General features: G+C 36.0%; 2 protein-coding genes across 2 annotated transcripts in view; both read right to left on the bottom strand.

Annotated features, from left to right (window-relative positions):
* Window positions 1-11,623: 11,623 nt before the first annotated feature.
* LOC107744404 (sodium-coupled neutral amino acid transporter 3-like) overlaps window positions 11,624-27,338 on the bottom strand; it is a 23,081-nt gene continuing 7,366 nt past the window's right edge. Inside the window, exons 6-18 of the mRNA XM_016558032.1 lie at window positions 25,226-25,299; window positions 24,372-24,464; window positions 23,646-23,727; window positions 19,785-19,867; window positions 19,264-19,322; window positions 18,171-18,344; window positions 18,008-18,087; window positions 17,816-17,916; window positions 17,131-17,299; window positions 16,616-16,716; window positions 15,975-16,099; window positions 14,387-14,524; window positions 11,624-12,120 (exon numbers count right to left, since the gene is read on the bottom strand). Coding sequence (XP_016413518.1) covers window positions 12,016-12,120; window positions 14,387-14,524; window positions 15,975-16,099; window positions 16,616-16,716; window positions 17,131-17,299; window positions 17,816-17,916; window positions 18,008-18,087; window positions 18,171-18,344; window positions 19,264-19,322; window positions 19,785-19,867; window positions 23,646-23,727; window positions 24,372-24,464; window positions 25,226-25,299 — 1,384 coding nt within the window. The 3' untranslated portion in view covers window positions 11,624-12,015. The remainder of the gene's footprint in view (window positions 12,121-14,386; window positions 14,525-15,974; window positions 16,100-16,615; window positions 16,717-17,130; window positions 17,300-17,815; window positions 17,917-18,007; window positions 18,088-18,170; window positions 18,345-19,263; window positions 19,323-19,784; window positions 19,868-23,645; window positions 23,728-24,371; window positions 24,465-25,225; window positions 25,300-27,338) is intronic.
* Window positions 15,909-16,716, bottom strand: LOC107744388 (sodium-coupled neutral amino acid transporter 3-like). The gene is made up of 2 exons (XM_016558014.1): window positions 16,616-16,716; window positions 15,909-16,099 (listed from the first exon to the last, which is right to left on the bottom strand). The coding sequence occupies exons 1-2, from the start codon at window positions 16,698-16,700 to the stop codon at window positions 15,924-15,926; spliced, it is 261 nt and encodes an 86-aa protein (XP_016413500.1). The 5' UTR covers window positions 16,701-16,716; the 3' UTR covers window positions 15,909-15,923.

Genomic DNA, 27,338 nt, shown 5'->3' with positions numbered 1-27,338 from the left:
CTCAAAATTACTGCAAGGGAAATTCCCTCACCGCGACAGCCCTAATCGTAGGGCTTCCAAGGACTTGAATTCTAGCACACAAGCCATATAAACTACTTTTTCATAAAACATGGAGCAAATAAACAGCACAACATAAGCACAAAATTCTAGGTTTCTTCAAGCTTCAAAGGAACACCAACTTTTGGCATATTCCACACTGAGACCTGAAGATCTGACATCATTCCATGAAAGACACTTTCAAATTGGGCAAGGTTGATGTAAGACCTTTGAGACGAGCTGAAATAGGAAACCTAGAAGCCAGGCATCGGTTTTCAAGTGAGTGTGTGTGCACGAATCACAGAGGGGGTTTTTGGAAGAAACCTCAGTCTGGTTCTGAAGTGTGTGTACATGGGGGTGTGTATTTTGAAAAGGTAAATGTGTGACAGTGACTGTGCGGAAAGCTGTCACCTGTTCTGCGAGAGGTGTCACCTTGGCGAGTTGTTTTTGCACTCTATCTGAAGGTAAAAGGAGAAGGTTTTATCACTGTCTGAGACAGTGGCTCCCCTCCCCCAGTACACCTAGGATGTCGTGATTAGGCAGAATGAAAGCGTTTAAAGAAGTTTGGTTTAACATAAACACAAGACCACAAAGCACTTCCTGCTCTGTGACATGACCTTGACTCCTCAGTTGTTTGGGGATTCAACACTTGCCGTCCATGATGTGGGCACATTCTTGAGGGTAAAAACAAAGCTTGACTCAAGGATATTCTTGGCATCCAAATGTCCTGCCAACTCCTTAACTTAAACCCAACTGATAAGAGTCTGGCGTATCCGTGACCAGCAGACGTGTGTCATAATGGTGAGTTGCTCATCTGAGACATGAGGAGGTGGCAAGGTCAGTAATTCTGACGAGAGCGGTTTCAAACATGATGCACACTGAGGAACTCCGGAGCCATTACAAAAAATGATCATTAAAAGCCTGTCTGAATTCTAGGTTTCTATCTTAGTGTGATTTCTACCTAGACAACATAGGTGTGGTTCTTAATTTGTAGACAACAAATTACACTGCCTGTAAAAATGCTTCATTCTGGAAATGCTATGAGAATATTTGATGTGGCCCTTGCAGATACAGCAATCCCACAATGCAGAGCAGTGAGAAAATGGTTTTTACTTGCATATATACTCAATCAATTTCTTATGAGGTTGACATCTCATTTTGAATGCATGTGCTTTCATTACATTATTTAATTTTATTAAATTGACACTGAAGTAATAAATCATAAATCATCATAACTCTATTCAGCTGAACACTGTGATTTCACATGATTGTACTCTGATTATGCTCAATATCCTGGCAACATATAAGGTCACATATGTAAACGTATACCCACTTACAGAAGCTCCTGTGTCAGAAGTGAATCATCATACAATTTTGATTTAAAGGAATAGTTCACCCAAAAAAGAAAAATTGCTGAAAATGTACTCACCCTCAGGCTACCCAATATGTAGATAAGTTTGATTTTTCATCAGAACAGATGTTAATTGATGGACTGGAGTTGTGTGGATTACTTGTGATGTTTATATCAACTGTTTGGACTCATTCTGACGGCACCCATTCACTGCAGAGGTTCCACTGGTGAGCAAGTGATGTAATGCTAAATTTCTCCAAATTTCTTCTGATAAAGAAACAAACTCACATCTTGGATGGCCTGAGGCTGAGTACATTTTCAGGAGGGATTGTAACGGTACATGTATTCGTACCGAAAATTTTCAGTACGGGTCTTTTGGTTCGGTACGCATGTGTACCGAGCAAATACAGCGTTGTTTTAACCACTGCATGAGTGGAACTTCATTGGAGGAGGGATTGTAACGGTACATGTATTCGTACCGAAAATTTTCAGTACGGGTCTTTTGGTTCGGTACGCATGTGTACCGAGCAAATACAGCGTTTTTTTAACCACTGCATGAGTGGAACTTCATTGGAAACTTCCAGTTTTATATATTGTTACTTCTGATAAGAAACAAAGTCTCATCTTTCAAATTATGTCCTTTTTTCAGGAAATTGAAACAATAAATGCCGTTTTGGCGCTCTCTGATGTGGCGACAGATCGCTGTATAAACGCCTCAGTTCAAACGGCAGCACGATCATCTCTCCCTCTTTACTGCTAGTTTTAATGTGAAATAAACACGAATGAACATCTCGCGCCTCATGTAATCGCTCAATCAGTGTTTCAACCGCGGAAAGACGTTAATAAAACAGCTTGTAAACAAAATGTCACGTAGCATTTCATTTCCCTCAGGAAGTCAACAGCGTCCACAGCTCATTAGTGCACTATAAATGAAGTCTAGAGAAGAGCATTTCGTGAAATATTAGACTATATACTCATTATATTTTTCTTTACCTGTTAGTGATGTCTTAATTATTTAATGTTTAAATAAATCTGCTATGAAACGAGTTATGAGAGGCACTGTGTAAATGAATATATTTCAACACCAAATAGAATTTTTATAATTTAGAAGTTAATTTAAAAACTGCATTATGTGCAATTTACATGCTTGCATAAATTTTTTTTTAAGTTGAGTGTTGCTTGTTATATTTAAAAATACTATACTACCTTATAGTAGGCCTAATGTAAAAGGGCTCTCTATAGTTTAGAGCATAAGCCAAGGTAGATTTTTATCCCTAAGAAAATCTGAATTATAACTGAATTGAATTCAAGATAGAGCAATTTGTTCAGTAAACCACTGTTTAATAACTATATATACACTGTTTAATAACTATATATACACTGTTATTAAACAGGGGTGCAACGGTTCAACTTACTCACGGTTTGGTTTGTATCACGGTTTTAGAGTCACGGTTTCGGTACGGTTCGGTATGTGCTATGTTTAGGGAAAAAACTATATTGTCAAATAAAAATAAAGAAAATAAGAACAAATAATCTAACTACAAGCAACAGCACAAATAAATAAACAGTCACACAGATCTTCTCACTGCGCGCGCGAGTTCACGTCTTCTGGCTCTTTCATATTTAAACTGGCAAGGCTTAAATGAGTTTAGTTTAAACACAGATAGCAACGTGTGCTGTTCTGGTCTCACCTGCGCTATCAACACGTGATGACGGCATAAATGACAGTTATTCCAGCATAAAGCACTCGCATTGATTAAAGAGTGATTGGTTTGTCCACGTATTGTTTTTTTCTCTCTCTCATCGCTCTTGTTGTAATGTATTGGGAAGCCAGAATTTGTATCCATCAACAGAAACATGCATTAGCCGAACTCAAACAAACCATATTACAGATGCATTGTCAGATTTAAGTTGAACCGCGGTCCTAGTGTATGCCGAACCGTGTGTGGAGAACGGTACGGTTCGATTTTTTACCAAGAACCGTTGCACCCCTAATATATATGCATGTATGTTTAGTTTTTCCCCCTGCTGTACCAAAACGGTACTGAACCGTGAAATCAAAACCAAGGTACGTGCCGAACCATCATGTTTGTGTACCGTTAAATTCCTTTAAATTTTCTACTAGGCTTAAATAACAGAATTTTAAAACGACTACCTGTACAACCCAATAGAGGTGCTTGATTTGAGAACGTAAACAATGGAAAGTAACCAAGCCAGCATTACTTTCACAATCTGGATATTTCAAACTGATGATTTACATACATTTAGCAATATTGTGAAAATGCTGAACAAGCCAGAATACGCTACTGACGAGTAATTGCACTGTGTTTCCACAGCATGAGATTACCGCTGTGGTCATCTATCATTTTCAGACCTGACCATAAGAAGTCATTAGTGGGAGCTCTGTGAACACTGTGGTGTGAGGAAACCCATATTTACACTGAACCAGTCAGTTTCTGATTTAACACTATAAGCCTGTGATGTGAATAATGTGGTATATATGTGCTTGCTAGATTGCTTTTATTTATTCACAAGTTGAACACGGTATATGTACCTAGGGGGAATCAGTGCCAAGCTAAGTTCATCCAATTTTTTGATTACATCTAAAGCCTGTCTCCCTTATTCCCCGGGCACGTTTTCCCTGTATTCTCACTCCTGCTTGCTCTCTCCGTAGGGTAAAGTGTATTGTGGAGAGCACCGCTGTCACACCTGTCCCCATGCTGTCAGGATCAGAGCACACATGCTGCACTACTAACAGGATATGACATAGAGGACGTCTGTGTGAAGCTATACTGAATTGTGAGGCGACTCCATCCAGAATTAGGCCACAGCAACTACACTAAATTTAAAAGATTAACGGTCTCGTAATCTGGCTTATGACCAACTCTGATATTACCAAACTCAAGTGAAATGCCTGATTGGTGACAAATTGTGTGCACTAGATTAAAAACCAAGCAGCTTATCAAATCCTCTCTCTCTCTTTTGCGTTTTTTGAAAACATGCTCACAGTTTACAAAGGCAACAACTTACTCATTTACTATCAAATAGTCAACATGCGAGCTTCGCATAACAGTGTTAACCAGACTACATAAAGATGGCATAGAAAATACAGACCAAACATTTTGGACATCTGCACATACTAAAGACATATTGATATTATATCAGCTAGGCTAAAGAATCAGACAATATTTGGAAACTTTGTGATAACCTGGCCTCCCCTGGTGTCACCTAAATAAATCTACAAATAGCCTTGTCAAGAAATAGTAAACAATTTCTTTAAATTATGTTATAAGATATATTATATTATATATTACCAATTATTTATGTCTATTATTGTGCACAATATTTACAAAAAAAAATTTTTTTATTGAAATGTCATATATATCATTTTTTGGGAGTAAATATTGTGCATATCTACTGAGCTTGTAAAGTCTGTTTCTCTACTGATGATTTTGTTTATCTGGTATTATAGTAATTAATGACTTAAGAGCCATTAAACAGGTGTGTATATGCATACAGTAACTACAGAACTGTGCAGTTTCTTCCCCCTTTCTGATGTATTTTTCCAAATCAAACACGCTTTCATTTACCACCGATGGACCTGCCAAAATAAAAATGGATTGGTTACAGCGGGAGCACTCAGCTTTAATGAAGTATAATTGAATGGAGAAGTCTTTTGTTTAGTGCCGTACTTATCTGATTCTTACAGCAGGGTTACTCCAGAACAGCACTACCTGCAGACACTTGTTTATATCTAACCTGGTCATCTTGCAAAAAATCAAACAGCATGCATGCACCTTCCTGGATGCCTGCTTGCTTTATAAAATTCCAAGTTATTGATGCTAAATACCCAGCTAACAAAATATGTTCTAAGAATGTTTTACTAACGTTCCTATCAAGTATAATGAAAACATCACTTCTGAATGTTCTCTGAAAGTCCAGTTTTTTAAATGCTTTTTTTTCTTGCTTATATGAACGTTAAAGGCAATGTTAAGGGGAATGTTTGATCTTCTTATTTGTAACTACAGAACTGTGCAGTTTCTTCCCCCTTTCTGATGTATTTTTCCAAATCAAACACGCTTTCATTTACCACCGATGGACCTGCCAAAATAAAAATGGATTGGTTACAGCGGGAGCACTCAGCTTTAATGAAGTATAATTGAATGGAGAAGTCTTTTGTTTAGTGCCGTACTTATCTGATTCTTACAGCAGGGTTACTCCAGAACAGCACTACCTGCAGACACTTGTTTATATCTAACCTGGTCATCTTGCAAAAAATCAAACAGCATGCATGCACCTTCCTGGATGCCTGTTTGCTTTATAAAATTCCAAGTTATTGATGCTAAATACCCAGCTAACAAAATATGTTCTAAGAATGTTTACTAACGTTCCTATCAAGTATAATGAAAACATCACTTCTGAATGTTCTCTGAAAGTCCAGTTTTTTAAATGCTTTTTTTTCTTGCTTATATGAACGTTAAAGGCAATGTTAAGGGGAATGTTTGATCTTCTTATTTTGCGAACATTATGGGAATGTTACATCCGAATGTTCTCTAAATCATCTTAGACAAACATCCAACTAAAATGTTTAGGAAAAACGATGCATTAATAATATTCTTGAGAATGTTATAAAAGACCAGATCACTTTGAATGAACATTCTATTCACGTTAATGAAAGAATATTTGTTCATAACCTTGCCAGAACGTTAGCAAAAGTTCTGAGAACGTTCCCTGTTAGTCACAATAGAACAAGAGAGCGGAGAATATTTATGACCAGGCCTAAACACATGAGCATAAAGGACAATGCAGTATCCATGGAAACCACATAATTAATCATTGTTACGTATGTTTTTTACCAACGCAGAGGTGAGTATGGCTAGAGGAAGTATAGTAGAAGAGTTATATAAAATGTATTATCACAGTTGGTTACACTTGAGAACATCTGCAATTGACCTGAATAGGCTAAACATACTACATGAAGAAAAACAGTATAAAAACAACATTACTGATGATAATTTAACTAGATTAGACACTATATAGGATCTCAATTACTTACGCACTCTGCAAACTATTATTTATATTCAATGCCACATACAAGTGTTGACAAAGCACTGAGATACTGGAGGGCTGTTTTTCTCATTCATGCCCACATCAGATGGTAATATCATCTTTTTTTTTTTTTAAGTAGTACTTTGCTTGGAGTAACATGAAAACATGATTTTCTGTACCATAGTATACCGTCTGAATTCATCACTATACCATGGCACTTAGTGCATATATATGTCCAAAACACCATGGTGGTACCCTGGTACTCCAATGTGCTTCAAAGAACACCACGGAATGTACATCTCTTATCACGGACTCCTATATAAAAACATGCTATTTCCATGATACCACGTCTAGAAAACACGGTTACACCATAGTATTTATATGGTATGCAAAGCTGCTTCAATATACTATGGTATTTTCTCGGTACAAGTCAAAAAGCATGATATATTTTTTCCCGGTTTGACTCTTTGCAAATAATATTGCAGATTGAAATCTCAAATGTAAGACAGCAATCAGACGGATGCTGTGGTGTGTGCATCCATCCTGTTTATCCATCATAATCAAACCGAACCACACATCAGATCATACTAAATGCATGCATCTCCTCCAAACGAGTCGCAAAGTACTGGCATGTTGTTTTTATGGAAGCGTGTGACATAGCACTGGAAAACGAAATGTTTCGCGGGAGCCGTCTGAACACACAGACCCACTGAAAATAACACGCACGTGACGTGCCATGACTTGACTTACCGAGCAGGAGCAGTTTCACCTCCCTCGCCGCCTTCTCTCCATCCTCCCGAAGGTTTTTGTCGATCATCTTTGATCTGTCGGCGGCCGCCTTGTCTTCTGCGCTCACCGTGCAGCCCATGATCGAACCGTGCGCGCGTCAAACTTCAAAGAATAGGTGAGATCAGCTCGGTCCGTTCCGCGCAAGAACCGTAAAATATAAACACGCCGCGTGGATTGACAGATGTGCTATAAAGGCGCAAAGTGTCACAATTTAAAAGGTTTGATTCCAAAAATCCTCGGCCTGTGATTCTCCATCAATCAGGAGGGTTCGAATATGTGTAGACGCGATTAAAAAGTTGCTTCGTTTCCCACCAAATCAATCAATCTTCCTTCCTTCCTTTAGCGCCTCCTTTGAGATCAAAGAGCAGCCGCGAGGTCGGCGCTTTCATCTACAGCTCACAGTTCCCGAAATCAAAGTCATTTGCTTGCACTGAATCAGATGTCGGTTTTTGCACGCGAAACTGTATCCAACTGGTGAGAAATTCTGCCGCCAAACAGCTCTGGTAATTTATTTAAAATTCAAACGTTCTGCATATTTCCTGGTTAAATAAAGGTAAATAAAATATCTATCCTAGCGCAGGGAGATTCAAAATATTTAAAAATTCGAAATCAGAACGTCGCAGCGTTCGGTGTGGAGCTCCGCTCGCGCTGCTTTCTTCTGAGGAATAAACAGAGCGTAAGAGTGTGAATTGTGAAAAAAAAGCCAAAGCGTGCAGCAGCACACACCCACTGATGAACAAATGCGTGTGAATTGTGGGAAATGCAGTAGTTTCTGCCGTTTCCGAACAACTAAGTTAGTGCTGGGACGTTCATTTTAGCAAATCGGTTTGCTCAGATTGTTCAATGAACTAAGTGATTCACTGATTCTTTGAAATCATAACTCAAGTTTAATAAGTATATAATCATTTAAAACAATATATATTGAATAGTAATAAGAAACATTCACACAAAAGACAAAAATCTTAGTAGTACTTAAATTCAAATTTTTTTTTAATGAATCAAACGTGTCTCCAAAAGACCCATGTGGCGTTTTATTCATTTTAAAAGTAAAATACATTTTAGTTAAATGCTGCTTATCGCTATGTAATCCAATAGTGTACATGAATGTCTCTAACATGTGACTCACATGGATACTTCTAATGATGAGCATGCGCTGTGCGAATCAATTCGAATGAAACATTCAAAAAGAACCGATTCAAAAGAACGACTCGTTCGCGAATTGAACATCAAGAGTGACGGCAACTCCTCTTTGAGCTTGAAAGAAACCGGAGAAACCTATTCAAATATTCAGCCCTAAGCACACACATGCAGATAAATAACAAGAATAATAAATGTAAAATGCAGTTAAATGCAGCTTTAGGATACTAGAGCTGACATTTGCCATTTGGATCTGCAAGCATCGCCCTCAAGTGTTAGAAAAACTAATCACAGTATTTTACCATCTTAGAAGCCTTAACTTGTCAAGTAAATTGATGTTCTAGTTTTGATCTATTGACCCAAAGGTAAGTCATGATGTTATGATGGGCAGCGTGGTAAATGCAAAACTCACATACAGGTTTAAAAACAGCTTTTTATTGTCAAAGTGGTTCTGCTATTTACACTATACAAGCTAAATATGCATCACAAATAAAAGTGGTTCACATTTATATACAATATATACGAATGCACTAAACAATCTATCATATGAACCCAACTGTATCGATTAAATAGTGTGTAAATACTGCTTTGAAAAACAAACTGGTTTGCGTTTTCCTAATTGAAAGGAAAAAATCCAGATGATCTATACCAGATAAAAATATAGCAAATGTTAGTAAAACTTGTTTGAAGAAAATGTATATAAACTGGGCAGCAATGAGACAAATAACCATTACAGAATTTCAGTCATAATAATTTTTGCATTACGCACCATATGAATCACATTACAAAATTATCAATATTCAGTACCCTTGATTTTATCTTCAATCCAATGCTAGTGTGGTTGAAGCGAAATATACCCAGCAAGGCTATAATTTGACTAAAAGAAGATTTTTTAAAGAAGATTATGATTTCATTATAATATTAAAATTACAAACTAGCATTCAGGATTAAAAAAAAAAGTTTGAGGGCTATTCAACAAGCACTTACAGGGTTCATAGAAAAAAAATAGGTAGTATCTAAAGAGTATATAAGGTAGCTAGTTGTAAAGTGAGGCACTTTTCTTTAGTATATTTAGACTTATAATACTTCAAAAAGCACAAATTAGAATTAAATGATCAGTTTCAGGAAAATAAAGCACAAAAAAAAAAAACATAATTGCCATGTTAAACAGTGACTCCTGGGGACCACTGGCACTGCACTTCAATCTCCAGCATAAAGTTCAGTTTGTTTTTTGGTTGACAATGCAAACAGAACTATGATGTTAGCTACATTTTATATATCACAAATAAAAGTCCATTCCTTATCTTTTTTTTTTTTTTGCCATTAATGTGGTGATATTAACTGCATGCTCACTTCTGTTGCAGAATAACTCATGTTTGCTCATGGTTTACCAATAGCTGCCACTACCAACCCAGCTAGTCATCAGTCGACACATAATATTAGCACAATTATTGTACAACAGGATTGCACAGCATAATATTTTGGCAGAATCTGAACACATTACAGTTTTGAAAACATTGCATGAACCACTGAGTAAGAGCAAGTTATTTCAAACTTCAAATAAGCAACATGTTTCCATCTAACTAAAAAAAATACTGCTTTCTACATATCAGCTGGTTCATTAACTACTGCCAACGCCAAAACAGGGTCCACAAATACTCAGATTACAAGAAAAGGAACTGTTAAACAATTTAAACACAGATGTGAAAAAATCAAACATTTACATCCGTTTTCATGTGAGATATTGAGAGCAGCTTCCAAACTAAATTACTTAAACTTCACTGCAGTGAAATGCTTAAAGGAATCGTTCACCCAAAAATGAAAATTTGCTGAAAATGTACTCACCCTCAGGCCATTCAAGATGTAGAGCAGTTTGTTTCTTCATTGGAAAAGATTTGGAGAAATGTAGCATTACATCCCTCGCTCACCAGTGGATCCTCTGCAGTGAATGGGTGCCGTCAGAATGAGAGTCCACAAAAACATCACAATAATCTACAAGTAATCCACACCACTGAAGTCCATTAATTAATGTATTTTTCAGTGGAGGAAGTGTTATTATGGATTATGGACGGCGTGTTTATTTTGTCCAGAAGCGATGATTTGAGGGGAAAAAAGTCATAATGGATTTGTTTCACTTCACGAGATGTTAACTGATGGACTGGAGTGGTGTGGATTATTGTGATGTTTTTCTCAACTGTTTGGACTCTCATTCTGACGGCACCCATTCACTGCAGAGCATCCATTGCTGAGCAAGTGATATAATGCTATATTTCTCCAAATCTGTTCTGATGAAGAAACAAACTCATCTACATCTTGGATGACCTGAGTGTGAGTAAAAGCTAATTTTCATTTTTGAGTGAACTATTCCTTTAATATAACTGTTGGAATTCTAATACAGGGGAGATTATGTCTATTTCAAGTAAAATATCGTTTTTTTTTATTTTTATATGAGGCCCTTGTCTAGTGTTTGTATAAATGACCTTGAGTATGCAGGCATCATGGTTTTCAACAAAACACAAACAAAACCGATAAAGGACACCGGCATTGTACACATTAATACTATAACACACACTAATACTCATCCAGTGAACTGCAAAATATATTCGATACAATTAAATAAATATGTTTTTCACTGGTTAAATCTCAATGTGATCAAGGTATGCCTCGCATTCCGTCTACTGTGCATACTTTAGGAAAACAGAAAATATACTTCATGACAGTTTGAAGTATAGACTATAGAAATCCTTCGCTTTGGCACACTGAAATTGTGCGATATGATAAATTGCACTCTCACTTGACCCGAAAACACTGCAAGTTACCTGAAATAGGTAGTAATGTGACTCACTGATTGTCCAAAGCCCACTGGAGAGTAAACCATTTATCGATCCATCTTTACTAAACTAGCCCGCTTCATTCTACACCCAGAGAGCAATCAAAACCTCTACAATCTCCTTGTTCTATGAGCAAAGTAATACACAGAATTAAATATGTAAAAATCTGATATATAGGTCACTATTGTACAATGCATTTGCTGTCACTTAAAAGAAATCTAGAAGGATGCAATTATGTGTTACTACAGTACTTGCATTAAGAGATCTGGATTGGATAAACAGAGAGTGAGGGTTAATAAAAATGACGACGAGCAAACTTAAGCCATAATTAAACACACCTGAACCAACTAATCAAGGTCTTACTAGGCATGCTAGAAACTTCCAGTCAGGTGTGTTGAGGCAAGTTGGAGCTAAACTCTGCAGGACACCGGCCCTCCAGGACCGAGTTTGGAGACCCCTGCACTAACCCTTCAATAAATAAATAAAAAATTGCCCAAATTGACAAGATCAGCACTTTTACAGGTTTTAAAATATAAAACATCAGTGTGAATTTATCAAAAATGTTTTTCAGAATAATGCAATTTTTCCCCATTATCTGATGGCAGGTTATCTGTGTAAAATGGGATGTTACATTGGGTCCCCCTCACCTTTTCCTCGCCACAGTGGAATAGGGCATCCTCTGTGTCATAACAGGCAGAAAAATATGGATAAAAATAGATCAGATCACTTCCAGTATGTTACATCACTAACCTAATGTACACCACACACTCTCATACAAAGGCATGTACACAAAAACACACATTCATCTTCAGAGTTTGTCTCCTAGTGGCCACCCAGAGCACTGCTGCTGCCTGTCGTCCAATCAATGATGATGAAGCTCAAGCTCATTATCATAAACAACATGCCCAGTCCAGCAAAACAGGCAGCCTGAGAAAAAGAGAAAAACATTTTTTAGTCATTAATCGGATCTTTTTCTCTTTTATAAAACAACTTTCTGGCCAAATTATATGAAGTAATTAGGATTCAGACTAATTTGTGAACTGATTTAGAGAGAGTGTTTTAGAAATATTCCAAAAAAGTACAGTAACAAAGTATTTCTACTATACATCTCTGTCTTTTTTCAGGTAGGAGAGATATAAACACCATGTAAATGTCTAGACGTGATGATACAGAGCTGAAGAAAATATACGTATGAGAGTATAACTGGAATCAATTGATATAAACCTTGGATCGGTGCAGTATTAACTTAGTATCACTAATATACTATTATAGTTTTTGTTAGTATTTTGAATTAATTTTTATTTTATATTTTCTCTTTTCAATTTAATTTTAGTTAAAGTTTTCATAATTTTGTTGTAGATTTTTGTTATTTTTATTAATTTTAGTTTTTTTTTTTTAATGTCAATATAGTTTTAATTTAATGTAAATTAGAAATGTTGCCTTAGCGAATAGCTGAAATGTTTTTTAATGGTTTTAATTTTACATAAATACATCAATTTTGCACAAACACAGGGACATAGCCATCATTTCAGAAGTGAGGGGGACAGAAATGTCAAATATAATAATGCTTAATACTTAATTTTCTAATTGACAGGTTTTATTATTATTATTTTCTTATCTTATCTTATCTCTTACTTTTAATTGGCTGAGAAAACAAATACACTACTGGACAATAACCAATAATTTGTATTCTACAATATTTTTCCTTTATTTTCCTAATGACAATTTTATGATTTGTTTATATACTACAAACACTTTTTCCAATTTTATCACAGAATAAGGCAGAAGATATATTTTATAGTTTCTATAGCCAATTGTAATAAATGCCATGTCAGTTTTTTTTTTACTTGGAGATGACTTGAAAAGCACACATAAACCATATATTGTCGTAAACGTGTGTTTGTTGTCTTCACGTTTCTTTTTATTCAGCTTAGCTACAGCAGAGATTGTTTTGGCTACAGTGATAGCTGGATGCCTTTATCCATATTAGGGATTTCCTGCACGTCATAAGTTATTCCTTCTTAAAAAAAAAAAAAAAGAAAGTTATAACTTCTATGAGTCCGTTTTGGACTTTCTGCACGAGAGCGTCCTCTGGCTTCGAGTATGAATGAAACATACCCTGCATGAGAGTGTTTACACCTCGCTCCTGACCGCATCACTGTCTTTACTGGGTGTTTTTAGGGAATATTTGCATTTATTCACATGCGAATGGATCAGCTACTCATGTGCTGGACTGTCATGATTTGTCACGCAATGCTGACTGATAAAGAAGTGCGCACTACACCACTGAAGACGCTACATGTCGGCGCGCTACCCACAAGGCTGTTTTTTTATATATATTTATTTTATTTTAGTTAACATCCATTTTTTTTTCAAGTAACAAAATTTTATTTTTTATGGTTTTAATTTTAGTTCCAGTTTTGGTTTTAGTTAACTATAGGGCCTTTCGCACCGCTTTAGTTCCAGAACTAAATGTACAGTACTAAAGTACTGGGACGATTTTGCGCGAACTATTTCCCAGTACCATTTAAAGGGTTGCATTTACACCGAGAGCGTGTACTAAGAAGTGACGTAAGCCGGTCGACAGCGTCGTCATTTGTGCGCTGCGTTCAACAACAGAAACGTAGAACAACATTAACAACAGGAGGACGCTGTGATCGGAGCTGTGTGTTTGTTGTGTCTCGCGGGTTTCACAATAATGGACATGGAAAGTCGACGTATACGTAAAGCGATTGAAAGAACGGAAAGGAGGACTAAGAATCTCCAACGACAACTGACAGTGCTACAAGTGCCTGCACTTCAGCATCCGTCCATCTATCGCTGTTCTCCATACTTGCGAAATAAGTTGACACAATGTTTACAGTATGATTACACGGAGTTTTAAATCATGGCGGGTGAGGGCTTTTTCGTACGCGTTTGGCCAATCAATGTCTACTTACGTCACGATTAGTACCAGTTGTGCTGGTTAGACCCTGCTCCGGAGTAGGAGCTAATTTGGTTCTCGAAAAAGGCAGTCCGGTACTAAAATCGCACCCAGTTCCGATTATAAAAAGGTTCCCGCGGTGCGAAAGGCCCTTATAATAACCCTGGATCAGTGCGATATAAATGCATGGCGATGCTTGCCTTGAACAGTTTTCAAAAATGTACTTCACTCTCTTTCTGGGTACCCATTAATCATACAAACATAACTCACAAAGATTTTGGGGGTAGAGCGCATTGGCTCCTTATCCTTGGGAACAATACGGATGTAGAAGACAGCAGGGAAGATGAAGATAAGACAGGGAGCGGATGTTGCACCTGGAGGAGGAAGAACGGGACAAATGTAGATCAGCTAATCAGCTGAATCCAATTAAACCTGACACTGATGACAATTAAACATGACGACAATTAAAATTCCAGCAACGCTTTCCTTGCTGATGAAAATGAGAATGGAAAAGTTAAATGAGAACCCTGTGTTGAACAAAACCAATTTTATGGTTATCACAGTAAGACTCATGGGTCAATGTCAATTGATTTCTGAAAGGAAAAAATAGTTTAAAAAAACATTTAAAGCTAATTATAAAGTTTTCAAAATTTTCAATTTTCAAATAATGTCAAAATATGTTTAATAAATATCACCATTGTTGTATCATTCAACCCAAATGATTCATCTATTACATCAGTGCTACTTAACCTTTTTGACTCCAAGGTCCCACTACTCTACAAGACAAAAATGAAGGGCTAAGATATTGCCGTAATGACAAAGCTGCTTGTTTTCAGACTTTTTATATACAGAAACTAGGAGTGGCATTATATTAAAATAATTAAATACCATAATTCCAGATGTTTCAAGAACTTACGTATTTACCAGTTTTCCAGCTGTTTGATTAGATTATTTTTACCCACAAATAGCTATTTCTCAGCAATTTCTTTCTGACAAAATATTTTAGAGTCTGACATAATTAGAATCACTTGTTTTCATTATAGAAATTTCCATTAATTTTTAAGATTTTATTAATTTGCGTGACTTTTCCAGGTCTAGACATTAAACTTTTAAAATTCCTCATATATCCAGGTTTTCCAAGAACCCTGGTTCTTAAATAAAATTTAAAAAAGGAGGAACAATTCACATTATGAAACATAATGTCAGCTTATCTGTATCAAGAGTTTAACAGGAATAAAGTGGCAAAAACCTTGGATCAGTGCAGTGTTATTTTAGTACCATTGAGATAGTATTATAGTTTTTGTTAATATTTTGAATTAGAATTTTTTTCTATTTTCAGTTTTTAATTTTAGTTAAAGTTGTGTTAATTTTTAACATGTCCACAGAGTTTTACTTACATTTTATTCATTTGTTTTAATTTATTTAAAACTTCAAGTTAACCTGAACGATAATGAGAAACTAGCTGACATCATTTTTATTTTATTTTTTAAATATTTAATTTTTAATATAAAAAAAATCAGTGTAATGTTAACACATGGCGATGCATGTTTTCAAAATGTAGGAACAATTTACATCAAGAAATAAAAAATCAGTCTATATCTTGGTTTTTAGGTGCTTTATCTTATTTTAATACTTATTTTGTCTCAGTTTAGTTAAGTTATTTTAAGCCATTTTGCAGCCATGGATGCCATTCCAATCTTGGAATTATGCTGAGGGCCCCTCACATCACAAAGGCATTGCAGTTTGCAGAGGAGTCAGCGTTTTGCTTGGTGTATGATTTTTTTTCAATATACTGTGGTAAAACTGCTCAAAACAGCACAATCTCTATGATATGAGCATATGAACATGTTAAACTCACTGGGAACAGAACGATGGGCACAGTCAGCGTGACGGCGGTGAGCACAGCCAAACGCACGCAGAGGATGAGAGTGTCGTAGGGGTCGATCCTGCTGTATGTGTGCAGAAGCTCGGCCTCAACATTAGCTGTGGCAGAATGAGAGAATTCATCTACTTAGTTTACAGCTCTTACAATACATGCTAAGCATTTCATTATGATTTGAATATTTCAGGATGATCTCATGTGAATATTGAAACATTGAAATAATAGTAATAATCTAACTTATTTTATAAAGTGCCTTTAAAGCACGCTTCTCAAGGTGCTTACAAAAAAAGGGAAAATAATTAAAGCATGCATATCGAGAATTCAATCAAGTAAATCCTATCCCAAAAATACGGAATATGCAAACACACAGGATATGTTCTTTCTTTCAAAAACAGCTAGATGGCGCAAAATGAGTTTTAATATGCATTTATTTTTACAGTCGCTACATTTTTTAAATAATCCGTGTTGCATTGCCTACCAAAGCGGGACTGTATTTAATTTGACATGCAACATAATGCATACATTACATTGAGTGCAAACTTGGACCAAATGCAACATCCAGTGTGCTAGTTAAGCAGAGTACTAGCAATGGGCAAATGTAAAAGTGTTAAACTTACTGTAAAATGTTAGGTATCCAAAGAGAGCAGCAAGGAAGTACATAGTGTACATGATCAGAATGGAAATGTTGGAAATGTGCTGCATCTTCCTCTGAGTTGGGCTGCAGGGAGAAAAACATGTCAGCAATTTCTTTCTGACAAAATATTTTAGAGTCTGACATAATTAGAATCACTTGTTTTCATTATAGAAATTTCCATTAATTTTTAAGATTTTATTAATTTGCGTGACTTTTCCAGGTCTAGACATTAAACTTTTAAAATTCCTCATATATCCAGGTTTTCCAAGAACCCTGGTTCTTAAATAAAATTTAAAAAAGGAGGAACAATTCACATTATGAAACATAATGTCAGCTTATCTGTATCAAGAGTTTAACAGGAATAAAGTGGCAAAAACCTTGGATCAGTGCAGTGTTATTTTAGTACCATTGAGATACTATTATAGTTTTTGTTAATATTTTGAATTAGAATTTTTTCAGGAACTTTTTAATTTTAGTTAAAGTAAAACTGCTCAAAACAGCACAATCTCTATGATATGAGCATATGAACATGTTAAACTCACTGGGAACAGAACGATGGGCACAGTCAGCGTGACGGCGGTGAGCACAGCCAAACGCACGCAGAGGATGAGAGTGTCGTAGGGGTCGATCCTGCTGTATGTGTGCAGAAGCTCGGCCTCAACATTAGCTGTGGCAGAATGAGAGAATTCATCTACTTAGTTTACAGCTCTTACAATACATGCTAAGCATTTCATTATGATTTGAATATTTCAGGATGATCTCATGTGAATATTGAAACATTGAAATAATAGTAATAATCTAACTTATTTTATAAAGTGCCTTTAAAGCACGCTTCTCAAGGTGCTTACAAAAAAAGGGAAAATAATTAAAGCATGCATATCGAGAATTCAATCAAGTAAATCCTATCCCAAAAATACGGAATATGCAAAAACACAGGATATATTCTTTCTTTCAAAAACAGCTAGATGGAGCAAAATGAGTTTTAATATGCATTTATTTTTACAGTCGCTACATTTTTAAAATAATCCGTGTTGCATTGCCTACCAAAGCGGGACTGTATTTAATTTGACATGCAACATAATGCATACATTACATTGAGTGCAAACTTGGACCAAATGCAACATCCAGTGTGCTAGTTAAGCAGAGTACTAGCAATGGGCAAATGTAAAAGTGTTAAACTTACTGTAAAATGTTAGGTATCCAAAGAGAGCAGCAAGGAAGTACATAGTGTACATGATCAGAATGGAAATGTTGGAAATGTGCTGCATCTTCCTCTGAGTTGGGCTGCAGCGAGAAAAACATGAGATTCCTATTCAATCTATTTGCATAAAACACCGATTACAGTCGCAGTGCTGCTTTAATGCTGTCTACTTACTTGCGCAGCTCAGTGTAGATGGGCAGGACCTCAGGGTGGCAGACGAAAGCGAAGGCCAGAATGGGGATGGTGTATGCGGTCTGTGGGACAGTGTCTTTTTTAATGCATTCAGTAAAATATGTAATTATGAAAACAAATATGTGCTATTCTTTGAGTGTAGTACATGTGTGTTGATGGTGAACATCTGCGGGCTGCAGTGGGAGTCGTCCACCATCACATGACCGTTATGGTAGCCGTGGGCGTGGTTCACCGTCACGTTTGAATGAGCGTGTGCCAGCGTGCTATTGGCCGAAAACTCCTCGAATGGGCACGGGATCTGGAACTTCTTATAGATGACCTAACAATACAGAAAGGGACAGAAGATGGAGTTAAAATGGAAAATACAGAAAATCAACAACAAATACATTTTGGCTATTTTGTTTCTCTAAGTAGTAAGTACTTGACATATTAATTCAGTCAAGAACAAGAGTACTTCCTGTGTGCATTCCTCTAATTGCCAGCAAACAAACTGTACTGCAAAAATGATAATAAATACAAATAAAAAAAAACATTTTTTTTTACATGTTCGTATAAAGTTATGAAATTTCCAACTTGTGATCAATGTTTTGAAGCTGAAAAAAGTACTAAATAAAAAATAACTAAATAAAAAAATGAATGAATAAATAAATAATAATACAAGCTCATCTCTAATGGCTACATGTCTTGGCGGCTAAATTGTCAAAGACATATAAATAATTATCTCCAACAGCAGGTCAAATAGCAAAAACAGAAAAACATTATTATTCTTCAAAGGGCCAAATACTCCATGACAAACGTTACAAACATTACAGAGCATCATCATATTATCCCGAGAGAGTGTAACCAATTAAAACCAATTAAAAGCCTCAGTCATCTTCTTTTGAAGTCAGTCTGAGTGAGTGTTTTATGAGTCAGCATTGCTGTGTGTAGATATGATTTAATATGTACGCAGTATATTGCTTCCTCTGGGGAAAAATGTGCGGGCGAACGGTTATGTGACGCTGTGATTCAACACACTCTGAAATATGTATGAGACACAGGAACAGGAAGGTGGTGAGTTTTTTATATTAATTGTAAATTTTTTGTATCAAATAAATGATTTATGAATGTTGTTTCTTTGGAATAACATGCACTGATGAATCATGCTCAATAAGACTCAATAAGTGATTTTTGTTTTCATATTAACTTTAATAACATCTGTACTAATGGCAATGATGATGATGATGGCAAATACTTACTGCACTGAGGAAGAAGACCATGCAGCTGAGTGAAAAACCACTGGTATAACCAAGGTAACCTGAAAATGTAAATATAGTAAATATGTTAAGCACGTCAATATGGCGTCACGGTGCTATTGTCAATCGACATGCCGCCGCATACATGCATTCAAACCTGAATCCCTGCAACTATAAATGCATGTTCTAAGAAAAGCGCAGTGAGTTATCGCTCATCTCAGGAGCTGATCTGTGCTGACAGAGCTTACCAGACACAAATACTGACAAGGTCAACTTTATTCAATTACTATAAACACGTCAAAACAACAAAAACAGAATTGTGTGCGGTTAAAACGGACTGTTGCTGTCAGATAAACAGGTGTGCTGAATTTGTTTAGCTTATTGCTTGATATGAGGACAGAATGTGCTTTTAAAGTGCTTGAACCGATGCTCTGTAATATGAACGGTCCATTCAACTGGGTCAAACGTACACGGAAACCCACTTTCATGAAATGAGATGACGGAAGTAGAAATGATCGACTCACCCAACTGCTTCATTAGAGCCAAAGGCAGGATGACAGAGAGAGACACAAGCACCACCAAGTAGTTTCCATTGAGATACCAATCCCTACAGAAACAGACAATTCAAGAAATGTCAAATGCCAAGCACTAGTCAAAAATACAAGATTTATCAGCAATATTTTTTTTTTAATTTTTTTAAAGTGATATCAGTTCAGATCAGTCCTTTTATGTGATTAACACAACAAATTACTGAAAAACATTAAGCTAGGGCATAACACTGTAAATAGTTTGTCACCATTATGGTGATTAATGTGCACTTTGGTTGTGAACCTTATTTACTTTTAATACTTTACATGTTCTCCCAGAAGTATAAAAATGTGTTATATAAAAGATAAAATGACTCTTTGTCTGATCATTACTTGCAATCTCCACTATATGTGGCAATAATATGTGGAAATAATGTAATATTTTATACTTACTTATTTGCTCATTATAAGTAAAAAACAAAAAACATCTGATATACTGCTGTTCAAAAGTAGTAAAACATTTTTTTGAAGAAATTAATACTTTTATTCAGCAAAGATGCTTTAAATTGATCAAACGTGACAGTAAAGACATGTGTTACAAAACATTCTATTTTAAATAGCTGTTGTTCTTTTGAACATGCATCTTTGTTACTGCATCACTGATAATAATCAGAAAGGTTTCTTGAGCAGCAAATCAGCATATTAGAATGCTAATAATAAATGTTAATAAATGTTGGAAAATCAGCATATCAGAATGATTTCTGAAGGATCATGTGACACAGAAGAATGGAGTAATGATGCTGAAAATGCAGCTTTGGTCACAGGAAAAAATTACATTTTAAATTATATAAAATTAAAACAAACAGTCATTTTAAAATGTAATATTTTTCACAATATTATTGTTTTTACTGTATTACAAATAAATGCAGCTTTGGTGAGCATAAGTGGCTTTTTTTTTAAAGCATTTAAAAAATTTACCAACCCCAAACTTTTGAACGGTAGCATACATGCATATCCAGATATGGTTATTATATTTGCTTAAATTTTAGTAAGAGTAAATGAAGCATGAACTAAAAGGGCAACAAAATAAACCAGTAAATAGTAAAAAATACAACCACATTTATTGATAACTTTCAGTGCCTATTTTAAAGCCAATCTGTCTTCCGGTCTCCTTTTCTGTTACTCTGCCTGTGTGACAAACTAAAAGCATCTTCACTTGTGTGGCTGTGGAAAACACCTACACTATTCCAGAATCCACCTGTCTAACTCTGATTCCAGCCTGAGTCTGAGTCTGCGATTCTCGTGATTTACGAGACAGTATGTTATGTTTGCTGTGGCAGCTAGCGACACACACCATCTAATATAGCCCAGAGCTGACTGCAACATGGCACAGTTCCTGCTCCTGCACTCAAGTAACCACACACTGTGAACACGAGGACACACACACACACACACACACACACACACACACAGAGTCACAAGGTGCTACGCAGTGTGTAGGTCCAGGCCTGGTTTGAGACTCCTCTATTTTCAGACCCTCTCCGCACCTCCCTGCTTGTATTCAGACACTGATGGGGAGGGTTGGCGCGCCAGCGTCAGGCCCTCTCAGACTATAAGTAGACTACTACATGTGGGAATGAAACATCATACATTATATATGCTATCGTTGGAGGCATAAACATTCCTCAGCAAAAGACCATGTGCAGATGTAATATCTCTGATTTTACATGCCGACTTCTGCATAGCAACATTCAAACACTGAAATATTCATGTTAAACTACCCATTTATACAGTATAGATGTATTTTCCAATAAACTGGTACGGGAAATGCAAATTTATATTATTTATATTAAATTATATTATAGATGGATAGATGGATAGATGATAGATGGATAGATGGATAGATGGATGGATAGATGGATAGATGGATAGATGATAGATGATAGATGGATAGATGGATAGAGAGAGAGAGCGAGAGAGATAGATGGATAGATGATAGATGATAGATGATAGATGGATAGAGAGAGAGAGAGAGAGAGAGATGGATAGATGGATAGATGTATAGATGATAGAGGATAGATGGATAGAGAGAGAGATAGATAGATAGATAGATAGATAGATACTGTAAGACATAAGAGCACATCTAATTTAAATGTTTGAATGTGAATGTTTTATGTGAATTTATTATTATTATATTTTTTTTTTAAATAAAACTTCAAAAAACTTTCAAAAATTTAAATAAAGCTGAAATACAAATTTTACCTGAATTAAAAAAAAAAAAAAAACAGGCAACTAACTGAAATAAATAAGTAAAAGAAAAACAAACAAAAAAATTAATAAATAAATAAAATTGATAAAAACAAAAATGAAAAAAGCACATTACATATTACATATAACTAAAACTAAAATGAAAATGAAAATTGAAATTATACAAATAAAAGCTAATTCAAAATATTAAGAAATACTACATTAGTATATAAATAATAATAAAATAAATAAAATGTATGGTGATTGCCTATGCAAAAAACAAAAAGATAATATCTAATATTTTTATAATAGCATAAAGAGCTGACCATGTAAAATCTTGCCAAACAAAACAATATTAGAATTGTAATCCGGCATTAAATGTGTGAAAATTAGAGTGTGTGTGTGTTTGTTTGTGTGTGTGTGTGTGTGTGTGTGTGTGTGAGAGAGAGAGAGTGTGTACCTGGTATTCCCTATGTTATGGGGACCAAATGTGTGGACATTTTTCATTTTTGAGGAAAACTGCTAATAAATTATACAGAATGAAGATTTTTGAAAATCTAAAAATGCAAAAAGTTTAATGTGAGATGTAGGTTTAGAGGTAGTGTTAGGGTATATCCCCATAAAGATAGGAATACCAGTGTGTGTGTGTGTGCGTGTGTGTGTGTGTGTGTGTGTGTGTGTGTGTGTGTGCGTGCATGCGTATAGAAGCATCACTTAAAGTTGCACCTGGTCCTAAAATTATACAAAAGCTCTCAGTCAATGCATAATGTTAAAACTGAAGCACACGCCTCCATCTTTTCACAATTTCTAACATTCGCTGACCTATTCAATCCAGTACTGAGAAGTCTCAGGAGCCAAAGCCTGTGTGAGTATTACAGTCGTCATATAAATAAATCACCTTACCCATCTACACTTTCACTCTGTTAATTAGAAAAACCTTCATACTAATCCAGGTATTTTGAAATACAGCAGACAGAAGATTTTGATGGTTAACCTTTAATGACTTCAGGGGCTTTAAAATAAAATTGTGGCTTTGTTGTGCGTATAATATAATAACAGTTCTAGAAATTAAGATCACATCTCTTGTTACTGCATTTGTTTGCTTCTTACAAACACACCACGATGGGTCTGTTTTCCACACAATTTTTAAACCTGATAAAACATGCTAAACTAGCAACCTAAGCAGCTGAGTAAAGTTATAACCCAGCATATGTTTTCAGACGTAAGAACCGAGTTGTGTCTACTGACATCGCCATGACGATACGCTTGTTTAAAGCAGCTGTCAAGCGCAGAAGGACAGAGGTGTGGTGGGAAAGACATGGTATCAGCCAATCAGCTGCCATTCTCTTATTAACTGGCCAATCACAGTTCACAGACCCTACCACACCTCCCCCAGATGCCAGGTTGAAATGTTTGAGTGTTTGCCCTGGTGGACGACCTCAATGGTGACATCGTCAGCTGATAATGACAGTACATGTCCATACCAGCGGCTTCAGAGTCTGCGCATAATAGTCAATTCATTCACATTTAACTGGCAAAATGGAATGTTGAGGGAAGTTCGAGATTCTCTCATTTCATTTCAGCATTTTACAATGACACTAGAGTACTTACCCTGAACTGGTATCTGTTTTCAAAAAAGCCTGCAGGACCAGTGGGAACTCTGACTTGACGATGTATAAGTAACTGGACATGGCTATAGCAAGACAAAAATGAGTTAATTAGAAGAATCTCATTCAAAAGAATATAACCGTCAGGGTTTTATGCTGATTTTATGCTTATTTTGCTTGCTGCACTCTGCTGGAACATGTCAATAAAACTTTTTTTTTAAATGTTATTTAAAAAAAAAAACTATAAATATAAATACATTTAAAATATATTTTGCTATATAAAATATAATATATATATATATATTATTAGCATAATATGAATTTGAGTCAATCAATGTTTTTGCTAAATAAAAACAAAAAAAATACTATATAAAATAAAAACAAAAAAACACACATAATTCCTCAAAAATGTGAGTCCAAATAATGTCAAGAACAGACAGCAATAATAATTTTGGGGTAAAATAACATGGAAATGTGTCAAAACATTCATCCAAATACACAGTGTTAATCATCAGCATAAAACAAGTTTCATAATTTTGTCAAAAGTGTATAAATAAAAGCACAGGTATGGAAGTTAACTGGCAAATCCAGAGAGGAAAATATAGAAATGAATGAGAAGAGAAAAGGCAGGAGATGAAGGCCTGTCACATCTATAAAAAAAAAAATATGAAAAAAGAAAATGTCTGGGAAAAGTCAGGTTAGGCTAATATTAATGTCAGGTTTTCTTTACCTCCAATGTTTTGAAGAGTGATCGCGATTCCGGCCGCCATCTTCCCCGTGATTCCGAAGGCCCTGAATCCCAGCTGTTCATAAGATCTGATTCCTGGAAACGAATGTCAGTAAAACATGAAGAGAGAGACAAATCTCACCACCGGAGCCAAGTTTCCACAAAACACCATCTCTCATGTTATGATTATCTTTGCCTGCGGTCACTGCAGTTTAACATGGAAACTCATTCAGACCTAAAATGGAAGCTGAATTGTGTTTTCAGAAAGGAAATGCCATTGCAACAATACACTAACAACACCATCAACTGCATTGCAAGAAATGTCACTAAAAACGCTTTAAAAAATGCGTTTATGAATGCGGTGAATAAAATGCCTGAAAAAATTATTTTGGTATACAAAACAATGTGTGTGTGTGTGTGTGTGTGTTGTTTAATTATTTAATATCGAATCAATATTTAATTCTAGAGGAGAAATATCTGAAGTTTTAACGTAACATTTAACTACTACCGTAAAAACTATTAAATATAAAATTTAAGTTTTAACATGTAAACTAGTAATTAAATTAAATTGGACAGGCCAATTAATCAATACATTTAACTATATATTTTATTATTAGCTAATAGTGGTAACTTCAAATTAATTGGCCTGTCTGATTCATTGTATTACGTTAAAAATCCTTCTTCCAGTGTTACTGTTTTTTCTTCACTATATTTAACCATATATTTAACTAATTCTGTTCAAATTACAATAAAAGAGCCATTCATTCAGTAACTGTGAGTTAACTTTATTGCATCCGTCCACCTGATGAGGACATGACCATACAACACACTGATGGAGAAAATGTGCCTCATCTTACCCACAACACCTGAGGACTTCAGCAGGAGGTGAATAGAATAGCAGGAGAGACCAGCTATAGCCGTGAGGAGAAACCTGAAGACATAATACAACCATCACAATCACTCCACATCCGCACAACACCATCTACACCTGCTAGACCGAATACGGAAGTTCCTCTGTTGGAGGTTAATGTACTACCTTCTACTTACCAACGTTTAGCTGACCTTTTATCGAAAATGACCTGCAGTATTTGGTATCCAGCACACATAGTTAAGATTATAAACTATCAAAACCACCCAAATATAATATAAAGTCTATAGCTGGAGTTCCAAGTGCACTGCATGCATGTGTCTTATATACAGTACTTTATACTTCGGATGTATTACTGTTGTTGAGTAAGATTTACTTCTGAATGAATCTTGGGAAAGCGCCAGTGTTTGTGTTGGAACCAAAAAAGTACGTCTGCTGATAAGCTATTCTGTGAAACCCTGCGATCAAACACACTACCAACCAATTTGACCAATTCATCCCTCTTTTCTCTTAGCTTATGTAATGGAAAGTCTGGTTTTGCCAATTCTGAGAAAGGCAAATCTGATAAAAGCTTTATCAAGACAATGGTGGAAAGCGATTAGTGTACTTTCAGAAAGATGCTTCACCCCAGGAGGCAAACTGTCCTTGAATTTAGTCTATTGAAAGTCTATTTAGATGACAAGTACCTGATAAATGGCAAGTAAATAGAAAGGGGCATGAAATAAGCTCTGGAACGACTCTATTCAAATGTTCTCATGGACTATTGACTTCAACAGCTGCCTATTAATTCAGTACGCAAGAAGAAGTCGTCTCGATAGCTGTGCTCTTTTATTCCATACATCTACAAGAGAATTATATGAATTTGCATTGTTCATTTCTGTTGTAATGCATTTATTTGACCATTAAACAACAAGATTTTTAGGGCAAAAGTAAGTCTCTTTTTTTCTGGCATTGTGATATTTTTTATTACTGAATATGACCAGAACATGTTCTTGCCAGGTTTTGTGAGATTCACTCATGAATATAATCACGTGTAATTATTATAGATTGAATGCTTCATATGAAGGCAAACATTTACAAATGTGTTCATTTCAAACATGCCTTCTTTAACGAATGTGACAGTGAAAGTGACATGATGTGTGGCAAAGTACAGTGTCCCATACTCGGAATTAGTGCTCTGCACAAACCCATCCAAGTGCACACACACAGCAGTGAGCAGTGAACACACACACACCGTGAACACACACCCGGAGCAGTGGGCAGCCATTTTTGCTGTGGCGCTCCGGGGGGCAGTTGGGGGTTCGGTGCCTTGCTCAAGTGCACCTCAGTCGTGGTATTGAGGGTGGAAGAGAGCACTGGTTATTCACTCCCCCCACCTACAATCCCTGCTGCTACTGAGACTCGAACCCGCGACCTTTGGGTTACAAGTCCGACTCTCTAACTATTAGGCCACGACTGCCCCAAAAAGGATAGGTCTGTCAGTAGTGGGAAAGTCAAAACACAATTTAAGTCATCTCCTAATGACCACAGAAAAAGTATTTTCACACTAAACACTGGACTTGATCAAACTGCCTCCTGAGAGGGATGCGTGAAATTTATACCAAATTGAGGTTAATGAATTTCTTGTTATATACCCGGAAATAAGACTATCTTTGGAGGACACAGTCTTGGCCTGTTGGGTAATTTGATGAGTAGTATTCAGTTCTCCGTCTCCCCGCTCTCCTCCCCCAGTCAGTCCGAGAGGAAACCAAATATGACAACTATATTTGGATGGGGGTGGGGGACCCTAAAAAGAAAGATGTGTGTGGAGAACGGAGGAGGCGTGGCCAGCCCAGGTCATGGCCTTTCTAGGGCTGCGGATAGATGAGGGGGTGGAGCTAACTAGTGGAAAATTTTAGGAAGGAGGGAAATAAAGAGTAAACGGCAGGTCACACAAATGCATGTTATTATTAGACATTTAATATAATTTTGTTTTTTTCCTGCGTGTATATATATATATGTGTGTGTGTGTGTGTATAGCCTATATGTGTGTGTGTAAATGTAATTATTCATTATAACTCTAATTATACAAATAAATTACAATGCATTCATTAAATATATAT

This window comes from Sinocyclocheilus rhinocerous, unplaced genomic scaffold (genome assembly GCF_001515625.1).
Source record: "Sinocyclocheilus rhinocerous isolate Xijiao unplaced genomic scaffold, SAMN03320098_v1.1 scaffold1488, whole genome shotgun sequence".
NCBI classification, from domain to species: Eukaryota; Metazoa; Chordata; class Actinopteri; order Cypriniformes; family Cyprinidae; genus Sinocyclocheilus; species Sinocyclocheilus rhinocerous.
This window is presented reverse-complemented; position numbering and strand designations above follow the sequence as displayed.

Excerpts from the sequence above, each read along its gene's own strand:
- LOC107744388 (XM_016558014.1), bottom strand. The coding sequence starts at position 16,700 with ATGCAGCACATTTCCAACATTTCCATTCTGATCATGTACACTATGTAC. Across the intron at positions 16,100-16,615 it reads TGGATACCTAACATTTTACA|CTAATGTTGAGGCCGAGCTT; the intron begins GTAAGTTTAACA and ends ATTCTGCCACAG.